This window comes from Epinephelus fuscoguttatus, linkage group LG4, assembly GCF_011397635.1.
Source record: "Epinephelus fuscoguttatus linkage group LG4, E.fuscoguttatus.final_Chr_v1".
NCBI classification, from domain to species: domain Eukaryota; kingdom Metazoa; phylum Chordata; class Actinopteri; order Perciformes; family Serranidae; genus Epinephelus; species Epinephelus fuscoguttatus.
In genome coordinates, this window is record NC_064755.1 from 5,654,518 (window position 1) to 5,678,545 (window position 24,028).

The following is a 24,028-nucleotide window of genomic DNA, read 5'->3' on the forward strand; positions in this document are numbered from 1 at the left end:
TGCACACCTGTTCTCTGCTGTTGTTCTTCAGCTGCTTTGTCCCCATTATGTGTTATCCTTTATCTTCAACTCAGATTAGGTTGTTAAGCTAGATGCAAGCAAAGTTGCAAGCTCAAAAATAGGACACATACATGCACTGGTGCGCTAACTCAGGACTTTGCGATTCACGGTCAGCATTTAGCCTCTAGGCCCCCAGGGCACTTTGATACGGGTAAACTGTTTTTTTTGTTTTTTTTTTTCTTTTTTATTGGTCAGTCAATAGTGATCAAGAAGCCAGAAAAAGCAAAGGGGGGAGAATCAAAGTCAAAGGTCAGAATCAAAGTAGGGACGCTGCAGCACCAAAACTATAAACAGTGTTTAATTTATCAGTTTGTCATGTGAGCTTCAGTAGAAGTTATGAAAGGTGGAAAAAAATGTTGTTAAACAAGCCCTTAGCTTTTAGTCATGAGGCAGTCATGTGAGAGTCTTCAGTGCCACAGTAATAAAATTGATGTTGAGATGTTGGACTGCTTGGTGCATCTCATGAATACACATGGACTCCTCTTTCTAATAATCTGTCTGTTTTGGCCAAAATACTGTACTGTGGGTATGGAGAGAAATCTGCAACTTCAAAAGCTGAATTTGAATGTTTTGGGGGGGGGGTTTCAAAATGTTCACAAATTCAGATGTAAAGGTTCAAGTTAAAAAAAAAACATATTCACATTACGGAAATTTGATTGGTCATATTCAGATCTACATCTTCAAGTCCAAAAAAAAAAAAAATCAGATAGCAGCATCCGGAAGACAGATGGGCAATTAAGCCTGAATGCAATCAAACCGCCTTTTTGCCTATCAGAGCACAGTTTGCCAGTCATGTGATCCAAGAAAGCAGCTCAAACCCAAAATGACAGAGAGAACGACGGGGCTCTGGTTAGTTGTGCAGTCTGTTCTGTTTTTGTGCAACTGATACATAAACATTCAGGTTTGATTGCCTATCCCATCCTGGAAAGCCTGGATGTTGCTAATTGAAATTTGTCAACTTAAATTTTTGTATCTGAAGTTGACCAATCAAATTTGAGCAACTGCATGTCAAAATATTTCAGAATTAATTTTTAAGAGGTGAATTCAGAACAAATAGATTCAGACACAGTTTTTACAGTAAAATATTTCAATATCATCATTAGGGGGTGTTTAAATTTCAATATAGTAGTACTGATTCAGTAGCTGTCAGAAGTTGGAATACCTATGGTGGAGCTCTTCCCAGTGTATTGGTCTATGTTTTGAGGAGATGCACTTGCATTATCAGCAGCTCACAGTGCTGTCTATTATCATTTCCTGAGTGATTTGACAATTCACACTTCATTCATGTGACTCTGGTGCCTCTGATATGAGAACCATCAGACATCAGCCTGTAAATCACATACAGTTTAAATTCTTATCCGTCCAGTTAGCCAGTAAACCTGACAAAATACTCTTGTTTTTAAAAGACAAGTCCAGTTACCAAAGACCTAAAGGAATACTTCGCCCACAACATTGCCGTTTTTCTATGAATTACTCACCCTGTTACGCTGAATTTGTAGAGAAAACTTTGTTTTTCTGGCATGCCTCCACGGTGAATGAAGAATCCAAAAATGTGCTAATTCTTGATGAATTGAAGTAAAAGGTGGGTGCGTTTAACAACAACAAAACTTTATCAAAATATCTGTTTAGAAACTCTGGAATGCACAAGCAGACTTCAAACATACATATTTGCCCAGGTGCGCTTCTCATATGCAGAAATGTTACTCATCAAAAATTGTCCTTGTTTGTGAGTTCTTCATTCGCTGTGGAGGAATGCAAGAAAAACAAACTTTTCTTCACAAATTTACTAACACAGGGTGAGTAATTGATATACAGATGATCATTTTGTGGATGAAGTGTTCCTTTAAACTCCTAGTTGTCCAGTGACCTGGAAGTCTAACACAGATCACTGACTTGTACTCTGTCTTCCTCCACAGGCAGAGATATCCGAGCTGCAGCAGCTCCTGGCCTCCAAAGATGCTGAGATTGAATGCCTGCAGACCCAGCTGCTGGCCAGAGGTGGCACAGCCAGTGACACAGAGAGAGGTACACACAGCTGACAGTCTGACTGTTCACTCTAGGCCCACATCTGTCATTGCAGATGTGTGTGTTAGAGCCACTTACTGTAATATCTAATCAACATGTCCCTCTCTCCTCTGCTGTATACTTGACTTGTTTTTGACTCTCTGCTGACCTCTGCTGTAGAGGAGGTGTATATCAAGCAGCTGATTAACAAATGTAAGGCATGGTGTGTTGTCGTTAGGGGTCTCATTTTAAACCAAACTGCTCTGCCTGTACGGCCACTTGACAACTTGATTTCTCAATTTGTATCATAACAAATATTTATGTAGTATTCCCAAGTGTTTTTGACTCAAATCTCTACAAATCCAAAACATGGAAACAGCAAGTGATTACTTTAAATGTTTAAGCTTAGTAGTAGTATTATCGGGTGTGTGCTGGTGGAGTGTTTGGTTTGAGATTTGACCATACCTGAGCTTAAGTTTGTGCTGGTTGTAGTAAACATTCAAGCTTCATTAAATCAAAGTGCTGTAAGACTCTGCATCCTTTCAAACCTTCTGGCTGGCATGGTTTTAGAGCTTTTCTGAGAGTGTCAAGCAGTGCAACATGGAATGTACATACATTGAGGGTTTTATCCCGCTAATGCCACAGCCTCTTGCCTCCACATTGGCGTATTTTAAATCAAATGAGAAGTATCAGTCATTAAGGCTCCAACTGCAGTTTTAAAATCCTTACAAGTTGTGAAATCAGGCAAAGTAAGAACAGCTCAGACCACAAGTGAGACAAGAATTAGCCAACAAAAGGTAGCCACCCCTCTGTCCCTCCACCTCGCTTGCCACTGCTCTGTGGACTGCTTCCCCGCGAGGAGTCAGGCAGCAGCTCGAGAAACTTATGGATGGCAGCTTTAGCTAAACCTTTCCTCCCCTGGATGTCACAGTGAGCTGGTGGCCAGCAGCAGTGCGGGGTCTAAGCTGTGTACCAGCAGCAACAGGGAGTTTGCTGATCCGGCGGGATTCGGAACAGTCCCGTCCCCCAGAGCTGGTGTTTGCACTGGCTGCGCATTCGGTTTGCTGCGTCTGCTGATTGAATCAGGCTTTCATTGAAGGGACATAAACATGCATGTGCATTTGTAGAACAGCCAGTAGGAATGCCCTCTCTTCCTGAAATGACATGTGATTGACCAAAGTCTCCCATATCCTAGATTGTTTAAAGCCTGAAGACCACTTGAATTACAAAACACCCCTAGGATGGGATTTTTGTCCGATGACACCAAAGTTAAACTGCCTACCAGAGCTTTAACAAACTGCAAGCAAACACCTGCATCGTAGGTGTCTGATCAAACTATTTGTTTATCTTCTTTATCTTGAGAATTCTCAGTGGCCGTGGTATCTGCGTGTATAAACCTCGATGTGCAATGCCATCTAAAATGTCAGATTTTAGCGTAAGTCTCTTTTGATTTGCCTTAGCCAGATATTTTAAAGGGGTGATCTAGCAATTTAGTATTCAGCAATTATTACTTCTGTAAGAACTTGGCCGAGCAGGAGGAGAAGAATAGTCAAAATTGATGCAACAAAGGCCAATAAATTCTGACTCTTGGTCTAGGCTTGGGCGGTATATAATTTTTCATACCTTCCTGAAATATTACCAGGGTATACAGTATAATATGGTATGAGTGTGTGTGTGTTAATAGAGAGAGGAGTGCCTGTATGACAGTATGGACAATCGCACTGTCAAGACTTCTGAAAACCCTGGTATACAGTAATACCATGATACTGTCCAAGCCTATCTTGGTCTTTAGTATGGGTCAAGCCCAAAAAACACTGCATTTAATTCCCACAGTGCAACCAATAGCATCTGGTTGGACCATCCCTGTCTGTACCCTTGGTTTTCTGTTCTAAATTTGCAGCTTGAGCTGAGATAACCTGAGGTCATCATTGAGGTTATGCTCACAGATTTGACACAACTCCTCCAAAGACGCAGAAGACATTATATAACTGTATAGACAGGCTGAGAAGTACTGGTTAAAGATTGGTGGAGTTCCCCTTTAAGATATGTTCCTGTATTGAAAGGATACTGAATGAAATCAAGCCCAGATTTGTTTGAGTTTGTGTGTGTGTGTGTTTGTATTGTGTTGCCTATAAAAGTCTAATTTTTTACGAAAGTGTAATTGTAGAAACCCAGAAGAGACTTCTGTTTTTTTGTTGGCATCGTCACTATACACAACACCAGTTCTGTCACTATGGAAAGCTGCAGTGTTTGTCACAGGTGATGGTGTATGGGCAGTCGCGCTGTCAGTGTGTATTTGTTTTGCTTGTTTATTCACATTAGCATGGCTGTCATGTCTGTCGCCAACATCGCATCAGGCACCCACCCATCAGACGCCCTAAATTAACAAGACGTGAGGCTACTGTGAGTCCAAAATAAGATTTCAATACCTCGTTTTTCTTTGTTAGACCAAGAATACCAGAGACTGAAGGTGGGGATGGAGTCTTTGTTGGCTTCAAATGATGAAAAGGTAAATGAAACCTGTTTTTCTACACCACTGCTGTAATGAAAGTTCACTTTAAGAGTTGTTTTGATGAAAATAAAAGGGTTCCATCATTTCTTTAATTCACAAAAGACAAAATATTAATGTCTTATTGATGACAGGATCGACAAATCGAGGAGCTGACCATTCTGCTTGGTCAGTACAGAAAGATGAGGGACGTCATGGCACTCACACAGGGTGAGAATGACATCACTTTCTCTCCTGAAATATGAGTTTGGGAAGAAAACACAACTCTCTCCGTCCTAGTTTTTATAATTGTGTAATATTGGTTGTTCACCATCCAGGGAGCAGTGAAGAGGAGCTGAGTGGCAGTTTAAGGCTTAGAGCCATCACACACAAAGCACACTCTGATATTGTCAGGTCAGAGGTAAGATGATGAAGTACACTACCCTTTTTTTTTTCTTTTTCTTTTTTTTTTAACAATTTCTAACAATTGAATGCAATTTTAAGCAGTAATCAAAACACTTCACAATCTGTGTATCTGTGATATTGTTTCTGAAGAACTAAAAAGAACAAACTTGTGTTTTGTCTCTGCACAGATTTCATCAAGAGGGTCTTCTCCACTTATGCTATCTTCATCTCCTTACCAGAGAGACTTGGACTCTAGGTATAAACACTCATAATACACCCGCACACACACGTCTCACTTCTCAGTATTAATCTTACCCCTGTGTGCCATTTCAGTATCCAGAACTCTATGGACACATCACTGTTGTCCACTGGAGATACAAGCTTCCTTAATGGATCGTGGTAAGGAGATGATTTTTTTGTTTGAATGACTTCTGTTGAACAGTGCAAATCTGCCCTGCTTTCAGGCTACCAAACACTAGAGGAGTGTGAAAAGACTTTAATAAAGACTAAAGTCTGACACCCTCTTACATCTAAAGACAGTGTGTGTTTTTAGTCACACACTGTAAGATGTTACAAAGACTGGGGATCTTTCAGGGTTGCTATTTGCAAGACTATAAGTAGATTCCTTTTCAGATTATTTCCAATCCCACTGCTGGTGGAAAACATTACGCCAAACTCCCTTTTAAGAAATATGACATATGAACTATTTCTCATGTATCCACAAAAACACATACTTCTTGAAACACAAGAGTAAAGGTGTCATATGTCATCGGTATTCTTGTCAGTTTAGCATCAATATAGTCTAGTCCCAGGGTGGGGGAGCCCTTCTCTGCGGAGTTTGTATGTTCTCCCCATGTCAGCGTGGGTTTTCCCCGGGTACTCCGCCTTCTTCCCACAATCAAAAGACGTGCAGGTTAATTGGTGACTCTAAATTGACTGTAGTTGTGAATGTGAGTGTGAATGGTTGGCTGTCTCTATGCATTAGCCCTGTGATAGCCTGGCGACCTGTCCAGGGTGTACCCCGCCTCTCGCCCAGTGTCAGCTGGGATACACTGACACTGGGTGACCGTGATAAGTGGTTAAGGGAAATGAATGAATGATGAATAATAGACTGTGAAGATAAACTGTACACATAGAAAGTGAACATTTTAGATTTTGTTGCCTCAGCATGCTTCCAGCCTCTGTTGATTAGCTGCCTTATTTTAGTGGGAGGAGACAATGAAAAGGAGGCGAACTGTTTCAAAAATTACGATTTCTCAATAAGTGCTGGATGGTGGATGAGACACACACCGAATTAAACTCTTCTTCACTCTACAACTCACCAGTTTCTCCTCCTTTTTCATGGTCCAAGAGAACCAGGACTTGTTCACATTCTTGCATCTCCCCGGAGTCCCCTCTGTGTTAATTGTCAGCCTAGTTTGCTGCTGCTTTGCTTCTTTTTTGGTGCTGGAGAGAGTGCAGCTTTTTATGGTTGACAATGTTCACCACAATAAACTTCAGTATTTGCATGAGCCAAGACTAAAAACTTTTTTATATCAAACATATTGAGACTGACTTGAGACAGCGCAGACTGAATTTTATGACCACTTTACACCCAACGACTGAGATTACAGGAGCCTGCACCAACAGAAGTAAAACTCTCATGATTTTATACCAACATTGGAAATTTGTCTATGACAGTGAAATGGCTTGAAAAAATGTGTGGTGTAAGGCCATTAAAATGTAGGCAGTCATACAGTAAGTGTGGCGGCGATCATTTATCATTTAATTGTTTTTCTAACTCTGAACTCTGTTTTTACTCAGGCATCAGCGCAGGTTGCTTTCCAGCAGTCTTGAAGAGTTGCAGAGTGGATCCTTACAAAAGGTTTGTTAGTGCATATAAAATCATTTACTGCTACTGATTGAATTTCATTTTTCTGTAATCTAATATAACTAATCTGTAATGTCTGATTCAACATGCTACATCTGCTGCTATTTCTTACTAAACACCTGATCAACATGCTCATTAAAGACTCATTTATAGTTGTACGCAGAGCCTACATATGTAACCTATGCCGCTGTGAGCTCTTATATTTGAGTGGTGGTTCGTCTGCGTCGCTTTGCAATTACAGAACCCTAGGTAGTGGTTGGTTTCTTTGCCACTGTGTTGAGTTTCTGTGAAGTGCAGTTAACAGTATCTCACATAAATGAGTACACCCCTCCCATTTTTGGAAATATTGTATTATATCTTGTCATGGGACAACACTATAGAAATGACACTTTGATATAACTTAAAGTAGTCAGTGTACAGCTTGTATAGTAGCATAGATTTACCTTCCTCTGAAAATTACTCAAAACACAGCCATCAACATCTAAACAGGTGCCACACATGCTGAAAGAGCACCAAGACAACTGTAACCTGCTTACATTCAAGTATAGTGGTGGCGGCATCATGGTTTGGGGCTGTGTGAGTGCTGCTGGCTCTGGGGAGCTCGGTTCATTTAGGGAAACATGAATTCAGAGCAGAGCATGATCGCCCCTCTTCAGAAACTGAGCTGCAAGTTTTCATTATCAAGTTTTCCAACATGGTAATGACCCAAAACACACCTAGTAGATGACAACTGCCTTGCTGAGGAAGCTGAAGGTGAAGGTGATGGACTGGCTAAGTATGTATCCAGCCCTAAGCTCACCTGTGCACCTGTGGGGCATCCTCAAGCTGAAGGTGGAGGAGCGCAAGGTGTCTTCACATCCATCTGGGAGAGGATTCCTGAAGCAACCTGTGAGCTCTGGTTAATTCCATGCCCAAAAGGGTTAAGGCAGTGCTAGATAATAATGGTTGGCACACACAAAATATTGACACTTTAGGCACAATTTGGACATGTTCACTGTGGGGTGTACTCACTTATGTTGCCAGCTGTTTAGATGTTGATGGCTGTGTTTTGAGTAATTTTCAGAGGAAGGTAAATCTATGCTACTATACAAGCTGTACACTGACTACTTTAAGTTATATCAAAGTGTCATTTCTATAGTGTTGTCCCATGACAAGATATAATACAATATTTCCAAAAATGGGAGGGGTGTACTCACTTATGTGAGATACTGTAAGTTTGATTGATTCAACTAACTACTAAAGCACATAAAACATGCAATAATAGCAATAACCAGTAATAGCCCATAAGGGTCACAGACAAAATTGTCTTTTGCTAGACACGTTTTTTCCACAAATACAACATGCTAACATTGTTAGCATAAGTCTTTAACATTCTACATTGCATAAATTAGCCTAGTAGCTAGCAGAATTTTTCTCTACTCATATGAAGTCAGGAACAACAGCAACATTTAACAAAGGTCATGTTACAAAATTCAACTGCATTGTAACCCACAAGGTTCACCAATGAAACAATAGTGTTATACAGAACATGTTTTCCGCATATATACAATATGCTAACATTATCAGCATAGGTCTATGACATTTCGTATTGCATAAACTAGCCTAGAACTAAACTAGCCTAGTTAGCCGTCATTTCCTCTTCTCATATGAAGCCAGGTTAAATCACACACAAGACTTAAAATGCCATTTTGTGGGGACTTTATTGTCATTACAGTTTAGTTTCTGATGTTTGAAATAAAAGCAAATAAAGTTTTGCTTCTGGTGAGAGAAATGGTTTTCACTTTACAAGAATTAAACAGAAGGTCTATGTCGCTGCAATGTGTAGTTATATTTCTGGGGAGCTGCACGTCAGACTACAGAGGTAGGGCACGTGTCTACACAGAGCCTAAGCTGTAGGTACAGCGTCAGTTCAGTGTGGAACTATATAACCTGCTTGACTTTGTTCTTTCTAAATAAACAATAAACACTGATGTTCTTTTAATCTGATTTTATCTAACTGGATTTGTGTGTATGTGTATGTGTGCGTCTGTGTGTGTGTTCTTTCCTTTCTCCTGTGTCTTGGTTGGCTATAGGCTGTAGAGATCCAGCCAGTTGAATCAGACACAAGGGCAGAGGTACTGATCTGCTGCATGACCTAACACAACCTAACCTTCACCTAACATTCACCTAACCTACATAAACACACACACACACACACACACACACACACACACACACACACACACTGGATACATTTCTGGTTGATTGTTGCCAGTGAAAAGAAAAGTTTAACCTCTAAGTAAAAGAAAGATGTCTCCTATATGATCACAGCTTTATGCTCATTCACACACAGTCTTCGCTCCACAGACACACATGAACATACTGTGTTCACACATACACACACACACACATACACACACACACACACACACACACACACACACACACACACATAAAAGGCCAAGACCCACCTGAAGTGGCTGTCAGAAGTGCTTGCAATCATGGGTGCCTCCCAGATGTTTTCTCTTTGTTGGCCTTTCTCCTCTTATTCCTTCAGAGCCCCACTGACTGAGATGCCTGCTCAGATACAGCCATTGTCAGACATTCACCCTGCAAAGGACAGTCTGTTATACAACAGAGCAAAGGAGCAAATCAAATCATGACTTTGCTGTTACCTTATGAAAGATATTTAGATGCGATTGAACATAGTACTGTATATAGATGTAGACGAAATGTGATATACCTAAAACTCATCTTAAATAAAATGCCATAGATTATCAGAAGCAGATAACTTCCAACTACAAAGAAAAATTTGAGAAAAAAAGAATTCAGTGAATTATGAGGGCTTGCCCATAAAGGCTAGTACATTTCTGATACCACACTTTGAACAGACAATATGGTAATTTTTTGGAATTTGGTGCTGAATCAGACTAAAAAAATAATGTGCTGTTTTGTTTTTTCTATTCACCAGAGTCCTCACATGGAGCTGAGCAAGTACCAGACTCTGCCGGGGAAACTGAAAAGTAAAAAGAGCGAGCTGAGGTCTGAGCTAAACGGTGACAGAGACAGAGATGGAGAGTATTTATCTCCTGTGCAGCTCTCTCCTGTCCACAGCCACGACCAGGACTACACTCTCAGTAAGTTTCTCCAATCAACAGGAGAATAATTACTCTGTTTGATTTCATCTGCTTGCCATACTTTAGAAAGATAATATTGAGTATTTACTGCCTTTTAAAGAAAACGGTTTTAATGAAAAGTGTTGATAGTGAAGTCTGGGACATTGGGCCTCATGCAAGAACCATTCAAACAGGTTTGTTGTTAAGTGGCACATACGACTTATTTAAGAAAATGTATCTCATTCCACTACGTAAGAACGCAAATGTAACAAGTCTGTGGTTTGCAGAAACGTACAATGCCAACATCGTCTCTGGGGATTGTTTTGGCTACTCGCACTTTAAAACATTTTTCATCCCTGACTGACTAGTCATTTTAACTGAAGGTGCACAAACTACACAACATCAATTATCTAGACAACAACATAGTGAACTAAAATAATTTAACAAATATCTAAATATAGAAACAGATTCTTTGAAAAAAATAAAAATGTAATAAATGTCCTGAGTCTTGATTTAATGAAGAAGTTGTGGTGTGTGAAAGGAAATCAAAGCGATCACTGGCTGTGGCTGAAAAGAAGAGATGCTGTCTGTGCTGCCAAGTGACCATCTAGAGTCACACACCCAGCTCCAATCAGCCTACGGTTGGCCTACCTCTGCTGAGGGTGTCATGTGACAAAAAGCCAAAACGCTCAGTCATGTCGAGGTACACAACTGAAAATGTGTGTGAACAGTAGAAACATCATCCAGTGGTCATCTCCAATAACCACCCCACTCAAGTCAATTGTGCAGAAATGTAGGGACTGGAACACCTGATCCTACTAATCAGTCTGTTCAGGTCTTGAAGCTCTGCTCTGTAAAATTCTTTTTACTCTGGGGTAACTCTTGGCTTTTTGTGAATGAAACACGCCCACCACAGGGCAGAACAGACAGCCTTATACTGTAAAGCAGTTGGGAGACGCTGATTACATTTCCCCAATGGGTACCTCCACATGTACCGTCAGTATTCATTAAGATGAAACCCTAGACTGTGTGAAAAAAATGGACGATGCCATTGTGACTTCACCTAATGGTTCGCACACTCCTATTTTGAAGCCTCACGTTTGGCATTTTGGCAGTTTTTTGACAACCAAAACATTACGATTAACTTTCATGAACTGGAAACACACTGAAATAAAGACAGTTACAGCTCTACTCTGTGACTGTGGGGTTACGCCATGGTAACGTTATTTAACCAGTGTTGTTGCTGTGGTAGCGACCTGTCAACAGACGCCACATAAGGTAGACACTACCTTAATTATGCATAACTTCAAGCCTTAATAAAATATAAATGGGTGAGTTATACAAATATTGACCCCCCAGTACAGTTGTCATGAAGTCACAAAGACCAAAACCGTTTTTTGTAACAGGATGTAAGCATGATTATTTCTGCTGCAAAGTTGAGCATTTAAAGATAGGGGTCTATAAGGATTGACTCGCTTTTGGAGCCAGCCTCAAGTGGCCATTTGAGGAACTGCAGTTTTTGGCACTTCCCCAGTAGCTCTATTTTTCAGCCCTGGAGATTGCCACTCGGATGAAATGAGCAATTTATGACAACTTTGTACAGTTACAGAGGGTTACAGAGTTTGGTGTAATTAACTTGGAACACTCGTACAAGCAAACCTCACAGAAAAAAGAGATGTTTCAGACAAGGACACAAAAATGTTCATGCATGAGACCCATTGTTTCTGAAAAGCTGCTGCTTTACAAATGTCACTTTCACTGTTTTAAGCACCTCAAATGAACCATCATTCACCTCAGTTGTATAAAATTCTCTGGCAGATTAATTAAAATTACAAAACCACCAATTTACAATTCAAGAATACCCCAGTATAAGTGGAAAAATAAGTAATTGAACAGACCCTTTAATGCTGGGCAAAAAAAAGTATTTCAGTTAACTGACTGTTTAATAACCCTTGAGCTCAACTAACATCAACTAACTTTGCTCCAACTGCTTCCCTCTCTGTGCCCTTTCTCCCTCTCTCCTTCTTTCTGCTTTGCTGTCGGATTGCTCTTTTCTCTGTTTGTGTTCTGGCTGCAGTTCGCTGCAGGAGTGCCAGTGCTCCGGCTTTAGGTACTGTATGCTCACACAGACATTCAAATGTCAGCACTGGGATCTGAGTCATTGGTTAATGTTGTTGTTCTGACTCTGAAGTCATACAAACAAGCTTTTCTGACAAATAAAATTCCTGTCAGTTATCTCATAAACAAAACAAGACTGACAGCCATAGCTCAGAGCCGAGTCAGGGTGAGTAACTGTTTTCACACAGGATCAAGCTCCTTTAAAGCCTGGGATTACCAGGACTCCTTCATGACTCAGAGAGCTGTCAAAGATAATGCCCAACTCTCTCGTATCAGCATCCACTGAGACTCATACACACTCACTTAAAGCTAATAGGCATATAAGCGAACAGCAACCCATGTATCAGCCTACACAAAGCCAGAGCTTGAAGCAGGAGGGTAATCAGAGGGCTGTGAGAGGGCGAGGAGTGCAAGCTTAAGGATGTGTGCAGTTCAACTAGCTTAGACATCCAAAGTAAACAAACAAAGATGTAACCTGACATCCCCCTTTGCTCTCACCGCCTCACCCAGTATGCTCTCACTGACAGTCTGAAGCAGGATGTTGCTGAGAAAGAGCAAGTCGAGCAAGTGCTCAAAGTAAACAGGTGTGGAATTAAAAGAATCGTTCCATCAAACAACTCCCCATCACATCACCATATGATGAGTTGACAATTTGTTTTAGCACCACCTTGGTTAAACTCCTCGAGGAGGTAGCCTCTGGTCAGGTTTCTGAGAGGGATGATTCAGGTTAAAGGGACAGTTCAACCCAAAATCAAAAATAAATATTTCTCCTCTTACGTGTAGTGCTATTTATCAATCTAGATTGTTTTGGTGAGTTGCAGAGTCTTGGAAGTATTTGCCATAGAGATGTCTGCCTTCTCTCCAGTAAAATGGAACTAGATGGCACTTAGCTTGTGTTTCTTTAAGCACCAAAAATACATTTAAAAAATTCAACAGCAATGTCTCTTTACGGAAATCATATCCTGGTTATTAAAAATAATCCAAGGACCTTGTTGTGAGCAGTTTCATCAGCTGGTTCTCATTCCCAGGTTTTCATATTGCGCTGCTTAGTCACACTCTAACATTTGATACTGAGGCTGAAGACCTCCTTCAGTGTCTCTATGAGATATGCCAGGCTTTTTAATTTTAATGTAAACCCATCCACGGTAATATTTGACACCCAGAGAAGCTGATGTAGTGGAAAGAGCGAGGAGTCCATGTAGGGTGGAAAGGAGGGGAGGTAGATGGGTCAAATAAAAGTAGACTTTCACCCAGGAAACAGCTGTTTGTGTCCCATGTGAAACCAAAAATGTGTACTTTTTTTAAAGGTAATTTTGCGTAACTAACGTCTGTGTATCACATACCTATGTTACTCACAAAATATAATGCTTTTTCAAAACCTAACCAAGTAGTTTTGTTGCCTCATCATAACCACTGCCATTTTGCAATGTTAATCATGTGTTACGACGTGTCTCACCTAGAAGACAGCCAGCTATGCATCACATAGAGACACCGAAAAGTGCCCTGTGCGTTGCTACGTAATGCCATGGAGTCTGACATAGTGTCAGTATTTGACAACCTAGAATGAAAACTCGTTCCACTAGATTACACCTGCGGACTGTATCACCATGTAGAAGGAAGTGTGCATCTACAGCTAACTTACCAACACCATTGAGCTAACTAATGTTACAGCTCAGCTGAGGAGGGCACCATTAATGTTTACACCTCACACTGTCAGGAGCACAAGCCTGTCATCCATGTGTAGATGCAGGCTTCCTTCTGTGCAGTGATTCGGTTGGCAGGAGTAGTCAGGTAGAAAGAAAACAGTTCCTACATGAAACTGCTCACAACAAGGTCTGTGGATTATCTTGAATAACCAGGTCATGATGTATGCAAAGAGACTTTTGTTGAGTTTTTCAAATGCAATTTTTGGTGCTTTGAGCACCTCAAGCTGAGTGTCTTCTACTTCAATTTTAATAGAGAGAAGGCAGACATCTCTACGGCCGATATCTCCCAACACTCTAACTCACACAAAACAATCTAGATTGATAAGTAGCACTACGGGTAAGAAGAAAAATATGTATTTTTGATTTGAGGTGAATTGTCCCTTTAAGAATGAAGAAAGAAAATGAGTGTGGGATGACCTCATTCCTCTTTAGGTCATCTGTCATCCCAGGTGAGCTCTTACTTATGGCTTGGACACTGAGCAGCTTCAGGGCTAACAAAGAGCCGCCCACACTCTCAGTATCTGTCGGAAAAATATGAGTTTCATGTAAACAAGCAGACTTAATCTTGTCTCAGTTCCTGGCCCAGTTTGGTACCTGCCTGAGGCTCGTAGATTAGCATGTTGCTGCTTTATGTACACACTTAACACGTATACAGCTTTTATTTTGGAGATAAAGAGGGTGTGACTAATACTTGCTTCTGCTTTATTTCTGCCTGCTTTCTTCTCACTTTGATAACCTCCTCTGCCTCAGGATCTCCCGGAAAACATGACCTCTATGATGTTGGTGGGTATTTCATCTCAACAGTGTGTAACTCTGTTACCATCTTGTTGAGATCAGTCAGCATGACATGGGTGATGAATAATATGCCCAGGGTGAAATGTACTTCTTTGTAGTGCAAGTGTATATAGCATAGAAGAAGAATCGTTAAGGCTTCATGGAAAACACCAAGTGTCCAAAACAAATCTTGAATGTATGAATTTAGAACGACTGCCTGTAGTTTCTGTATGATTTCCATCATGTTGTGAGTGATAAGAAACGATTACAAGTTGTAGCACGTTTGATGCATTGGTATGCAATTTTTAAGCTGGGACAGCTCAAACAAACATTATTGGTACCATTTTTCATTTACAACTACTGATCTCATACTCAGGTACTCATGGGCAACTATTAAAGCTTCATCAGTTGATTAATTTTTGGAAACTTTGCCCAAGCAAAACAAGCTAAAAATGTTGCTCTGGCTAACATGTTAGCAAACAGTTTCCCATTTCCATATCCATCAGATATGGAAATGTTATATTGATATGGATATCTGCATCCATTTAGAATTGTCTTTGTGTCCACCCGATGAATGTAAGTCCAATATTAGCAATTTTTGCTCTGTTTTAGGTCTCCACCACCTCTTTAGCTGCTAAATGCTCCATTATGTTCCACCAAATTTCTCTTTACTTTGCTGAAATGCAGTGTCAATAATTTTTTCACCTTGTATATTAGTTATGTTGTCTCTGTTGAAAATGTCTGTAGGTGCTTTTTTTTATGCAGATGATATTGTGCTGTATTTCTTTCTGGAGGATTTTGTCTATTTTGCAGAAAAAAAAAACTACTTCCCTGTCAGTACTTGACCATGATGACACTATCTATACGCACACTGCCGCTACCTCCCTTGAAACAGCTCATTTGTGACTCAGAAATGTGTTTTATTACTGGTGATCATTTTAGAGTGCATCATTGGAATCTTCATCACGCAGTGGATTGGCCACCCCTGGCTGCTAGGAGAACACAGCATTTGCTCCTGTATGGTTATAAAGCCATCTTACAGAAGCTACCTAATTACCCAGCATCTCTCATTACAAGGAGTTGTAATCAGTACCAGACAAGATCTCAGGATTGGCTAGCTCATGAAGTTCCTAAAGTCAAAACCAAACTGGAAAAAACTGCTTTTAATCACTGTGCACATAGAGCCTGGAATGGGTTTCAAGAAACCAGCAGGTTAAATGCCTTTCAGTCTCTTTAGGCAAGTTCAAGATTTGTTAAATGAATTTGATGCGATTTTAAAATTATTGTATGTATGACCATGGTCTCCATGTGTCTCCTGCAGGTCTCCTATGGCTAAATAAATGAAATTACTGTTATTTAATTCTTGTATTTTTGTTTTGCAGGGCATCCGGAGAAGCTCGAGGAGTGTGTTCTGTCAGACCAGTCCCCACTGTCCTCTGGAGTGGACTCTGGACAGCAGTCCCCTGTCTCACCAGAGAACAGGAAGACTCACAGAGGCATCAAGAAACTCTGGGGGAAGTAAGTTTTAAAGATATACTGTATATGTGTAAATACAGTACAGTATTAACAAAATCCTTTGCTGTTTACTTTTATGCAGCCACAGTATCTCAGTCTATTTTCCTTTTTCCATTTTTCCTTGTCACACTCACTGCATTGCGTTGTCCCCAGGATCCGTCGCAGTCAGTCAGGTAGTCCTGCCCAGGTTCATGACCCCGAACTAGGAGAGTTCAAGAGGGGAGGATTCAGAGCCACAGCTGGACCGAGATTGGCCCGTTCAGGGAACACACGGTATAAATACACAATTATACCTCCATGTACTGCCAGAGGAAGAGACTCTGTACTGAAGATACTGTGGTTGTCAGTTTTAGATCGCAGCTGAATAGCCTGCATAACCATTAAAATTCACACCACAGGTTATATCTCATATCTCTGATTATAATAAGATTGTAATGGAGCACTGGTAGATGACTGTTTACTGGTTTGGGTCATTTGGCAAAATGGTACTGTTACATAGATTGTACTGTCTTCCTACTTGGACCAAGCCTTTGAGTTCAAAAACAAAGTTTACATTATTCTTTTTATGACGTCTACTTTCACTCAGTTTCTTTCCTCCAGGTTTGATTCAGTTTGTTTCAATTTAAAATGGAGAAATACTGCAGATATTCAATGGGCACTCTCAACTGCTTTACAGCAACAGAACCAAACACAATCCTAAATGTGATGGATTCCCATCTCACTGAAGTTTCACATATCAGCAAAGGGATTTTCATATTTTCATGGACTTGATTAGTGGAGTTGTTTTGCTGTAACATTATTTGTGTTAGAAGTGAGTAACTTTATGGCAAACTTCCGCAACAGACATACATGAAGACATGCTGGACTCTGCACTACTGCATTTATAAAGTAGAGCATGGATTAATTGGTGGAGTTTTTTTCCCGGTATTAAAGTTGTGTGTTGTAAGTTAGTATGGCAAAGAATAACACATCAAGTAAAGGAGCTGAAATATACCAAGACTTCACTGTGGTCCGCTTTGTATCACAAAATATCACACACCTCTCAAATTTGCTAGAGCCCATCACTGTAAAACTGTTTGTGGTTCCAGCTCCATGAGTCTCATTTCAAACAGGTTTCTGTGTTCAATGTTAATCTTTATTCTTTTCTTCTCCGTGTCAGAGACCTGAAGATGCCTTTTAGTAAGTGGAGCACAGAGCAGGTGTGTGACTGGCTCGAGGAAATTGGACTCGGTCAGTATGGCATCCTGGCTTGTCAGTGGGTCTCCAGTGGTGATACGCTACTGTCTGCCACCCCACAAGACTTGGAGAAGGTACACACAGACACACACACACACCTACTACTCTATATAGAACATGTTTGATAAAATTGTGCCTCTGAGCCATCTGTCTGGTTCAGTGGGTTTACCTGACAAAATAATCTTCCATTCAGCCTGTCAAATATTTGTCAGTTCTACCTGTCTCATAATTGTTGCTGTCTGTCGGTCTATTTGGCATTTAGCAATGCCTGTCTCTGCTTTTCAACCTGCCTGTTAGTTTCGCCTTCAACACTGTCACATTGTCCACCTCAGACCCCCCGAACCTCTCTGTCTCTCTCATCACGATTATTTTAATTAGATTGTTCACTCTAATGGTGGTACAGTATATCCTCTCTTTCTGTAAAGTTATCTGTAAGATTGAAGCAACAGTGACAAGATGAAGTAAGTTATTTCTCTCACTGTGTCTCCAGGATCTAGCAATGAAGAATCCGCTCCACAGGAAGAAGCTGCAGTTAGCCATCAAGACGATCAGCAGCAAGCAGCCTGAGAAGTCTGCAGAGCTCGATTACATCTGGGTCACTCGTACGCACTCAAACCGCACACTGATATCAAACACTCACTCAGAGAAGCTCATTCTGAAGCTCCCTTACATTCCTTACATTAACACTGATATTTTATGTTCCAAAGGTTGGCTTGATGACATCGGACTTCCTCAGTACAAAGACCAGTTTAATGAAGGAAGAGTGGATGGGCAGATGCTGCAGTACCTCACTGTGGTGAGTTTGTTTCTAATGATGTGAAGGTCAATTGTCAGCTAAGCGGCACACTACTTTAAAGTTAAAGCTGGGTTCATGGCATTCTAGAGAAGTAAAATCAGGGAGTGTGTGTTATTTTTTGGATTATTTAAAGCATTTGTTTTTTCTTGGTCTGGATTATAATCGACACACTAGAACCATGAATGCGAAGACCAGATGCTCACCCTCTCTTTCCCTTGTTGTAATTGTGCTCATCTCTCCATCTTCTATCCATCTCAGAACGACTTGTTATTCCTTAAAGTAACCAGCCAGCTGCATCACCTCAGCATTAAGTGCGCCATTCATGTTCTTCATGTCAACAAGTTCAACCCCAACTGCCTCAAACGCAGGCCTAGCAATGAGGTAAGTAGATGTGTGTGTTTGTGTGACCATATTGATAAAACAGATATACTTAACTTGCTCTGCCAGGGGGCGTTTCTGGGATTTGAGGACATTCAGGCTTAGCCTGGACCTCTGTTGTGAAGGTCCAGGGAATCCTCCCCTGGCACTTTAATTTATTTATTCATTTATTTTTTATTAACAAGGTCTATTTTAATGTATTTTTTATGCGCTCTAGGACCTGATTTATATTCAAAGTACAAAAAAATCCCAGTGGGATTTAATTTGTTTTCATTATGAATTGCAAAATGTTCAGCCAGCAACCCAGCACCCTGTTGGGCTGTACATGTAAATTGAGTATCACTGGTTTAAAAGAGCAGTGTTCAGGATCTGTGCGCCACATGACTGAGCAAACTCCCAGAGAACTTAAGGTCTGCTCCAAACTCTAATTTCTTTTAAGTTAGGGCTTTAAACTTTTCTGTTTGCAACTGTAAATCTGGGTTTTAATCTAATCTAATATTATTAAAATTAATTTATATCTTGCATTGTAACTTTTATTTTCCTTTTTTATTGTTTTTATTCTCTTTTAGCTCATTTTTCTTTTCCATGTTAATTTACTGTTTAAAAATCCTATTCAGGGGCCAGGCAGGCAGTCCTGCCAGGACCCTCTTGTTTTCTTGCTCGTTCTTTTTTCTTCTTCTTCTTCTTCTTCTTCTGCTTCTTCTGCTTCTTGTGCTTCTTCCGAGGAAATCCTACTTCCCATGCATGAAAAATCACCAAACTTTGCACAAAGGTTTAGTCCTATGCCAGTATTGCTCATCTGCAAACACAAGCCAGTAGTCCTGATGGTGGCGCTACAGCAAGTGTCTAAAGTTTAAAACTTTGAAAATTCAAAACAAATCGACCATATGTGCTACAGCTTTGCAACTTTCACCACAAATGTAGTCCCAATACTGAAGAAACTTTTGTACATTTAAACCTATTAAAAATTATGAAGCCCATCACTCTGTTTTTTTCAAAAACTGTAAAACTTCTTAAACCTATCTCATCCCAGAATTTTTGCTCAATTGACACCAAACTTGCTACAGAGCATGTTCAGACCGTCCTCCAAAAATTGTCCTCACAGATTTTTGATTTATCAAAAATTGAGCCTACAGTGCATCAAGATGTTTGACTGTAAACAGTACTGTAAACATATATTTATAAATTCTTGCTAATTAAGTTTTTAAGAGTACATTGTTTTTTAGGAAAATCCTGCATAGTAGACCATTATGAAAATATTTGCATGGTTTGAAAAATGGTTGAAATGTGTTATTTAAAGTCTAATTAGATAATAACACTCACATGTTTCAGAGCCAGTTTGCTCCCAGTGAGGTGGTCCAGTGGTCCAACCACCGAGTCATGGAGTGGCTGAGATCGGTGGATCTGGCAGAGTACGCACCAAACCTGAGAGGCAGCGGCGTACACGGAGGGCTGGTGGTGAGTGCATCTAATTACGCAGTTCATGAGACAGAAAAAGAAAATGCTACAGAAAACATTAAATGTGTTTCTCCTCTCGTAGATGCTGGAACCTCGGTTTAACTCAGACACGCTGGCCATGCTGCTGAACATTCCTCCTCAGAAAACACTGCTGAGACGCCACCTAACCACCAACTTCAACAACCTGGTGGGAGCACAAGCTCATCAGGAGAAGAGGGAGTACACCGAGGCAGCAGGGTACTCCCCACTTAACATCACAGCTAAAGTTAAGGTAAGATAACACAAGTGCAGGCACCATTATACAGCTTGAAGTAGAAGAGGAAGTACTCAGAGGCAACAATGCTGCATGAAGAGAACACACGCCTCTTTTCCTGCATGTGTGACAGAAAGCACCTTAATCCGAGGTGAAACCTTGGTGTGTCAGCTCACTTTAAGCTCTGAGCCCTTCAGTGTTTTTAAGCCTGTGAGAGCAGAGTAAACCCGCAACTGCACTGCTCCTCCTCACAGCTTTAAGACCCAGCCATCAGCCGCAGCCTCAGCTCTAAGTCCCTCTGCACTCTGCTGAGGAAAACTGGAGGAATAATCCACCCTAAAACACAATACTTTTGACCAATTCACGACCTTGGACATTTAGATCTTAAATATTTCAAGCATTTCTGTGGGCACTAAAAACCCCCCCCACAAAAATAGATTTATTTGTGTGTGTGGATTTCCTTCCTGAGGACCAACCAGCTACCAAGTGGCATCCTTTAGTTCTTTGTGATAATATCACAGTGGCTTTAGTCAGCAGGAGCAAGCTTAGAGGACACATCTCTAAAAGCCAGTGGGGCCTGGGATCACTTATTCCTCACATGCACTGAATGCAACACTTAAATGTGGATAGAAGAAAACCCTGCATACAGATGTGATGTTTAGAAAGCACAGAACAAAAGAGCTCCTTTCACCTGCCAGTAACACACACCTAGTATGTCAAGAGTGCTGTATCTCAGGTATACACTTGAAATTTCTTTTTCTCTTAACATAGTACAGATTGTCACTTATATTCCACTTCCATTGAAATTTTAATTATTTATACAATCATATCTCACAACTATGTTAATATCTAACCTGTAACATATACATACATTATATTGAGGTTTTCAAATGAAGCTTTGAAAGTCTGTCATCATGTTTTATGACCTCATCACCCTAAAAAGAGATTTTTTTTAAATCCTCAAGCATAGTAGGCTGTAAGGTGAATCAGAAAAAGTCTCACAGAAACTGATTTCCGCCCCGACATCTGGGGACTACACGATCTTTACTTCATAAAAAAGATCGATACATGTTCAGCTAATCAGCGGGAGTTCGTAGCTCATAACCCCGCAAGAGTCCTGTGATCGGGGTCGTAATTCGGCACTTGTTCCGTCTGAGCGTAATGATCAGTTCAGCTTGAGCGTAATGAGATTTGGTACGCAAGCGCTACACCACAAAGGTACCCGCATTTCGTGTCGCCATGGTTTCATTCAGCAGAGGAAAACAGACCCGGAAGTCTTCAAAAGTGAGCAGAAATGAGCTGAAACAGCGCTATTCACATCGCCATGTCCATGAAACACGATGAGACAAATAGACAATAAGGTGAACTAAACAAAAATGCCTTAAAAGTCCCCAGATGTCGGAACGAGATGAAACGATAACTGTGTTCAACTTACGGCCTATAGGTCTCAATTTGAAAAAGGTGATTCATCAGATAACTGAGTAAGTCCTTTTTTATTAAATTGCTGTTTCTTTAATTAATAAATATAATGTATGGTGCTGTAAGATTCCTGCTAGACCACCCCGTGAATACAGGGACGTGCCTCCCTTACTGTGCGGCATGCGGAAGAGCAAAGAGTTTTCTTCGATGCAGTGAAAATATTGTTTTCGAAAGGCTAACAGCCAACAAGAATAGATTGATGCTAAACATTTTGACTTTTGGACTTAACGACGCCCAGGATTTATTTCATGAGCTGCACACAATCCTATACAGCCACCACTGAACATTTATTCAGTTAGGCCCCGATCATACAGAAAGTGTTTTGCAGGTTGCAAAACATGAAGCATACTGTACTGCCTTTATTTTATTTTTAACTGAATGTCACTATTAAAATAAAATGCTTGCTGCCCACCCCATCACCTCCTTATGCTAACCTTCCTGTGTAATCAATCTACTGTTTACACACACACACACACACACACACACACACACATATATATATATATATATATATATATATATATATATATATATATATTTCCTCCACGGTAATTAGTATCTAGTTAGTACAATGGACAGGCAGAGGGTACTTGCTGTAGCTCAGGCTGAGGGTGAGAGGCTGTCAGCAAATAGTTTGTTGGGCACAGGGAAACAGAGATCTGTGTAGGTACATGAATCCCTAAAAAAGAGGGTGGATCACGGGGAGTACCACAATTTGGTCCAGGAGCTTCGCCTCCATGATGGCCGTTTCCAGGCATATTTTAGATTGGCTCGGGGTCAGTTTGACAACCTGCTGTCTATCATCAGGTCTAGCATAACAAAAATAAATACTAACTACTCGGTCCTGCCGAGTGACTGAGAGCCACCAGTTTCTACTCCACTGTTTACCAACTGTAAATTTGTTGTCGTGCCCACCACAGAAGGCCCGCCTCTCAAATCATCTGATTGGACAATAGGAAAAAAGCAGAGATGACGTGGGGCGGCTGTGGCTCAGAGGTAGAGCAGGTCGTCCACCTCGTCATCCTCCAGTCTGCATGTTGAAGTATCCTTGAGAAAGATATTGAACCCCATATTGCTCCAGATGATGCTTCCATCGGCGTGTGAGTGTGTTAAAAACTGAGTAGCAGGTGGCACCTTGTATGGTAGCCTCGGCCACCAGTGTATGAATGTGTGTGTGAATGGGTGAATGTGACTCGAAGTGTAAAAGCGCTTTGAGTGGTCACTAGATGACTAGAAAGGCACTATACAAATGCAGGTCCATTTACCATTTACCATTCTTCACTCTGAGTTGAAGTTTTTTCAACTGAAGCAGGGCACAGAAACACAAGGCATGTGCAATGCAAAAACAGCGAGCAAAAAGCTTTATTCTCATTAAAACAATTACAAAAAGCCGCCTCCAGCTGCTACAATGCTTTCTGTGTGATCGGGGCCTTATGGTGTACTGTGGAGGATGAGGTGGAGCTGAGGACTCTTCCAGCCTGAAGAAAGAAGCTGCTCTGTAGTTTGCCAGACTGCAGCAGGGTGACTGTGTTGGGTATTGTCTTTTAATATCCTTTGAGCTCCGCGCAGGCACCTAACCTCACCGATATCACTGATGCTCAGTAGATTGTTACCAGTGGCGTTCTGAGTGGTTTTGATAACTGGCTGTAGAGCCCTCCTGTCCTGGATCGTACACATCCCATGCCAGTTTGTAATGTCTCCAGTCAGGATGCTTTCTGTTGCTCCTCTGTAAAGGGTGGCAAGATTTTGACAGGGAGAATTTGCCTGCTTAAGTCTCCTTAGGAAATACAGACGTTTCTGAGCTTTCTTTACCAGGACGAGTACGAGTGAAGATCATAGACTGTATAAAATAATGGACATAGCCACCGTGACGTCACCCATTGGTTTGCGGACTCCCATTATGGAGCCTCAAGTTTGGCATTTTGACTGATGATATCAAGGAAGGCAGAAGTGACCATATTTGGACACCAACGCTAGCTGCTAGCTTAGTTAGCAGTTAGTTACTGGAAAAATTGAACATCTAACTCCTTAGAGGGTCTTTAGTACAACCAAATGCTGAACAAGACCTTTTTTTAGGGGAGACATTACAGTTAACTTCCATAAACTGTACTGAAATGTCAACAGGCCGCACTTCACTCTGAACCTAGGGTTACACCATAATTCTGTTACCTAACCAAAGTTGTTGCCATGGTAGCAACTTTTCAACAAATGGCACCCACCTGTCACTCAGAATTCTCATCTGAGCACACAGCTTGGGGGCTCCAGTGTTCAATACTAGAGTGAAGGAGGTGTGACCACCCAACTCCCTGGGGTCTGTTTGTGAGGAAGTCCAAGTTTGTAACTCACAGGCCCCCAGGAAGTGTGCTGGGTTTGGAGGTAAATTTTCATAGTGT

The 24,028-nt window shown here is 40.9% G+C and overlaps 1 protein-coding gene across 8 annotated transcripts in view; it reads left to right on the top strand.

The window, feature by feature from the left end:
- ppfibp2b (PPFIA binding protein 2b) overlaps positions 1-24,028 on the top strand; it is a 144,325-nt gene that overhangs the window by 108,340 nt on the left and 11,957 nt on the right. For 7 of the 8 annotated variants that reach the window (XM_049574417.1, XM_049574409.1, XM_049574412.1 and 4 more), the window contains 17 exons: positions 1,977-2,085; positions 4,512-4,573; positions 4,708-4,783; positions 4,891-4,973; positions 5,146-5,213; positions 5,291-5,356; positions 6,761-6,821; positions 8,900-8,941; positions 9,778-9,943; positions 15,903-16,038; positions 16,189-16,308; positions 17,195-17,345; positions 17,762-17,873; positions 17,979-18,067; positions 18,326-18,448; positions 19,778-19,903; positions 19,986-20,174. In XM_049574417.1, the coding sequence (XP_049430374.1) occupies positions 1,977-2,085; positions 4,512-4,573; positions 4,708-4,783; positions 4,891-4,973; positions 5,146-5,213; positions 5,291-5,356; positions 6,761-6,821; positions 8,900-8,941; positions 9,778-9,943; positions 15,903-16,038; positions 16,189-16,308; positions 17,195-17,345; positions 17,762-17,873; positions 17,979-18,067; positions 18,326-18,448; positions 19,778-19,903; positions 19,986-20,174 (1,779 nt within the window). The remainder of the gene's footprint in view (positions 1-1,976; positions 2,086-4,511; positions 4,574-4,707; positions 4,784-4,890; positions 4,974-5,145; positions 5,214-5,290; positions 5,357-6,760; positions 6,822-8,899; positions 8,942-9,777; positions 9,944-15,902; positions 16,039-16,188; positions 16,309-17,194; positions 17,346-17,761; positions 17,874-17,978; positions 18,068-18,325; positions 18,449-19,777; positions 19,904-19,985; positions 20,175-24,028) is intronic. The other variant, XM_049574410.1, reaches the window with a different exon arrangement.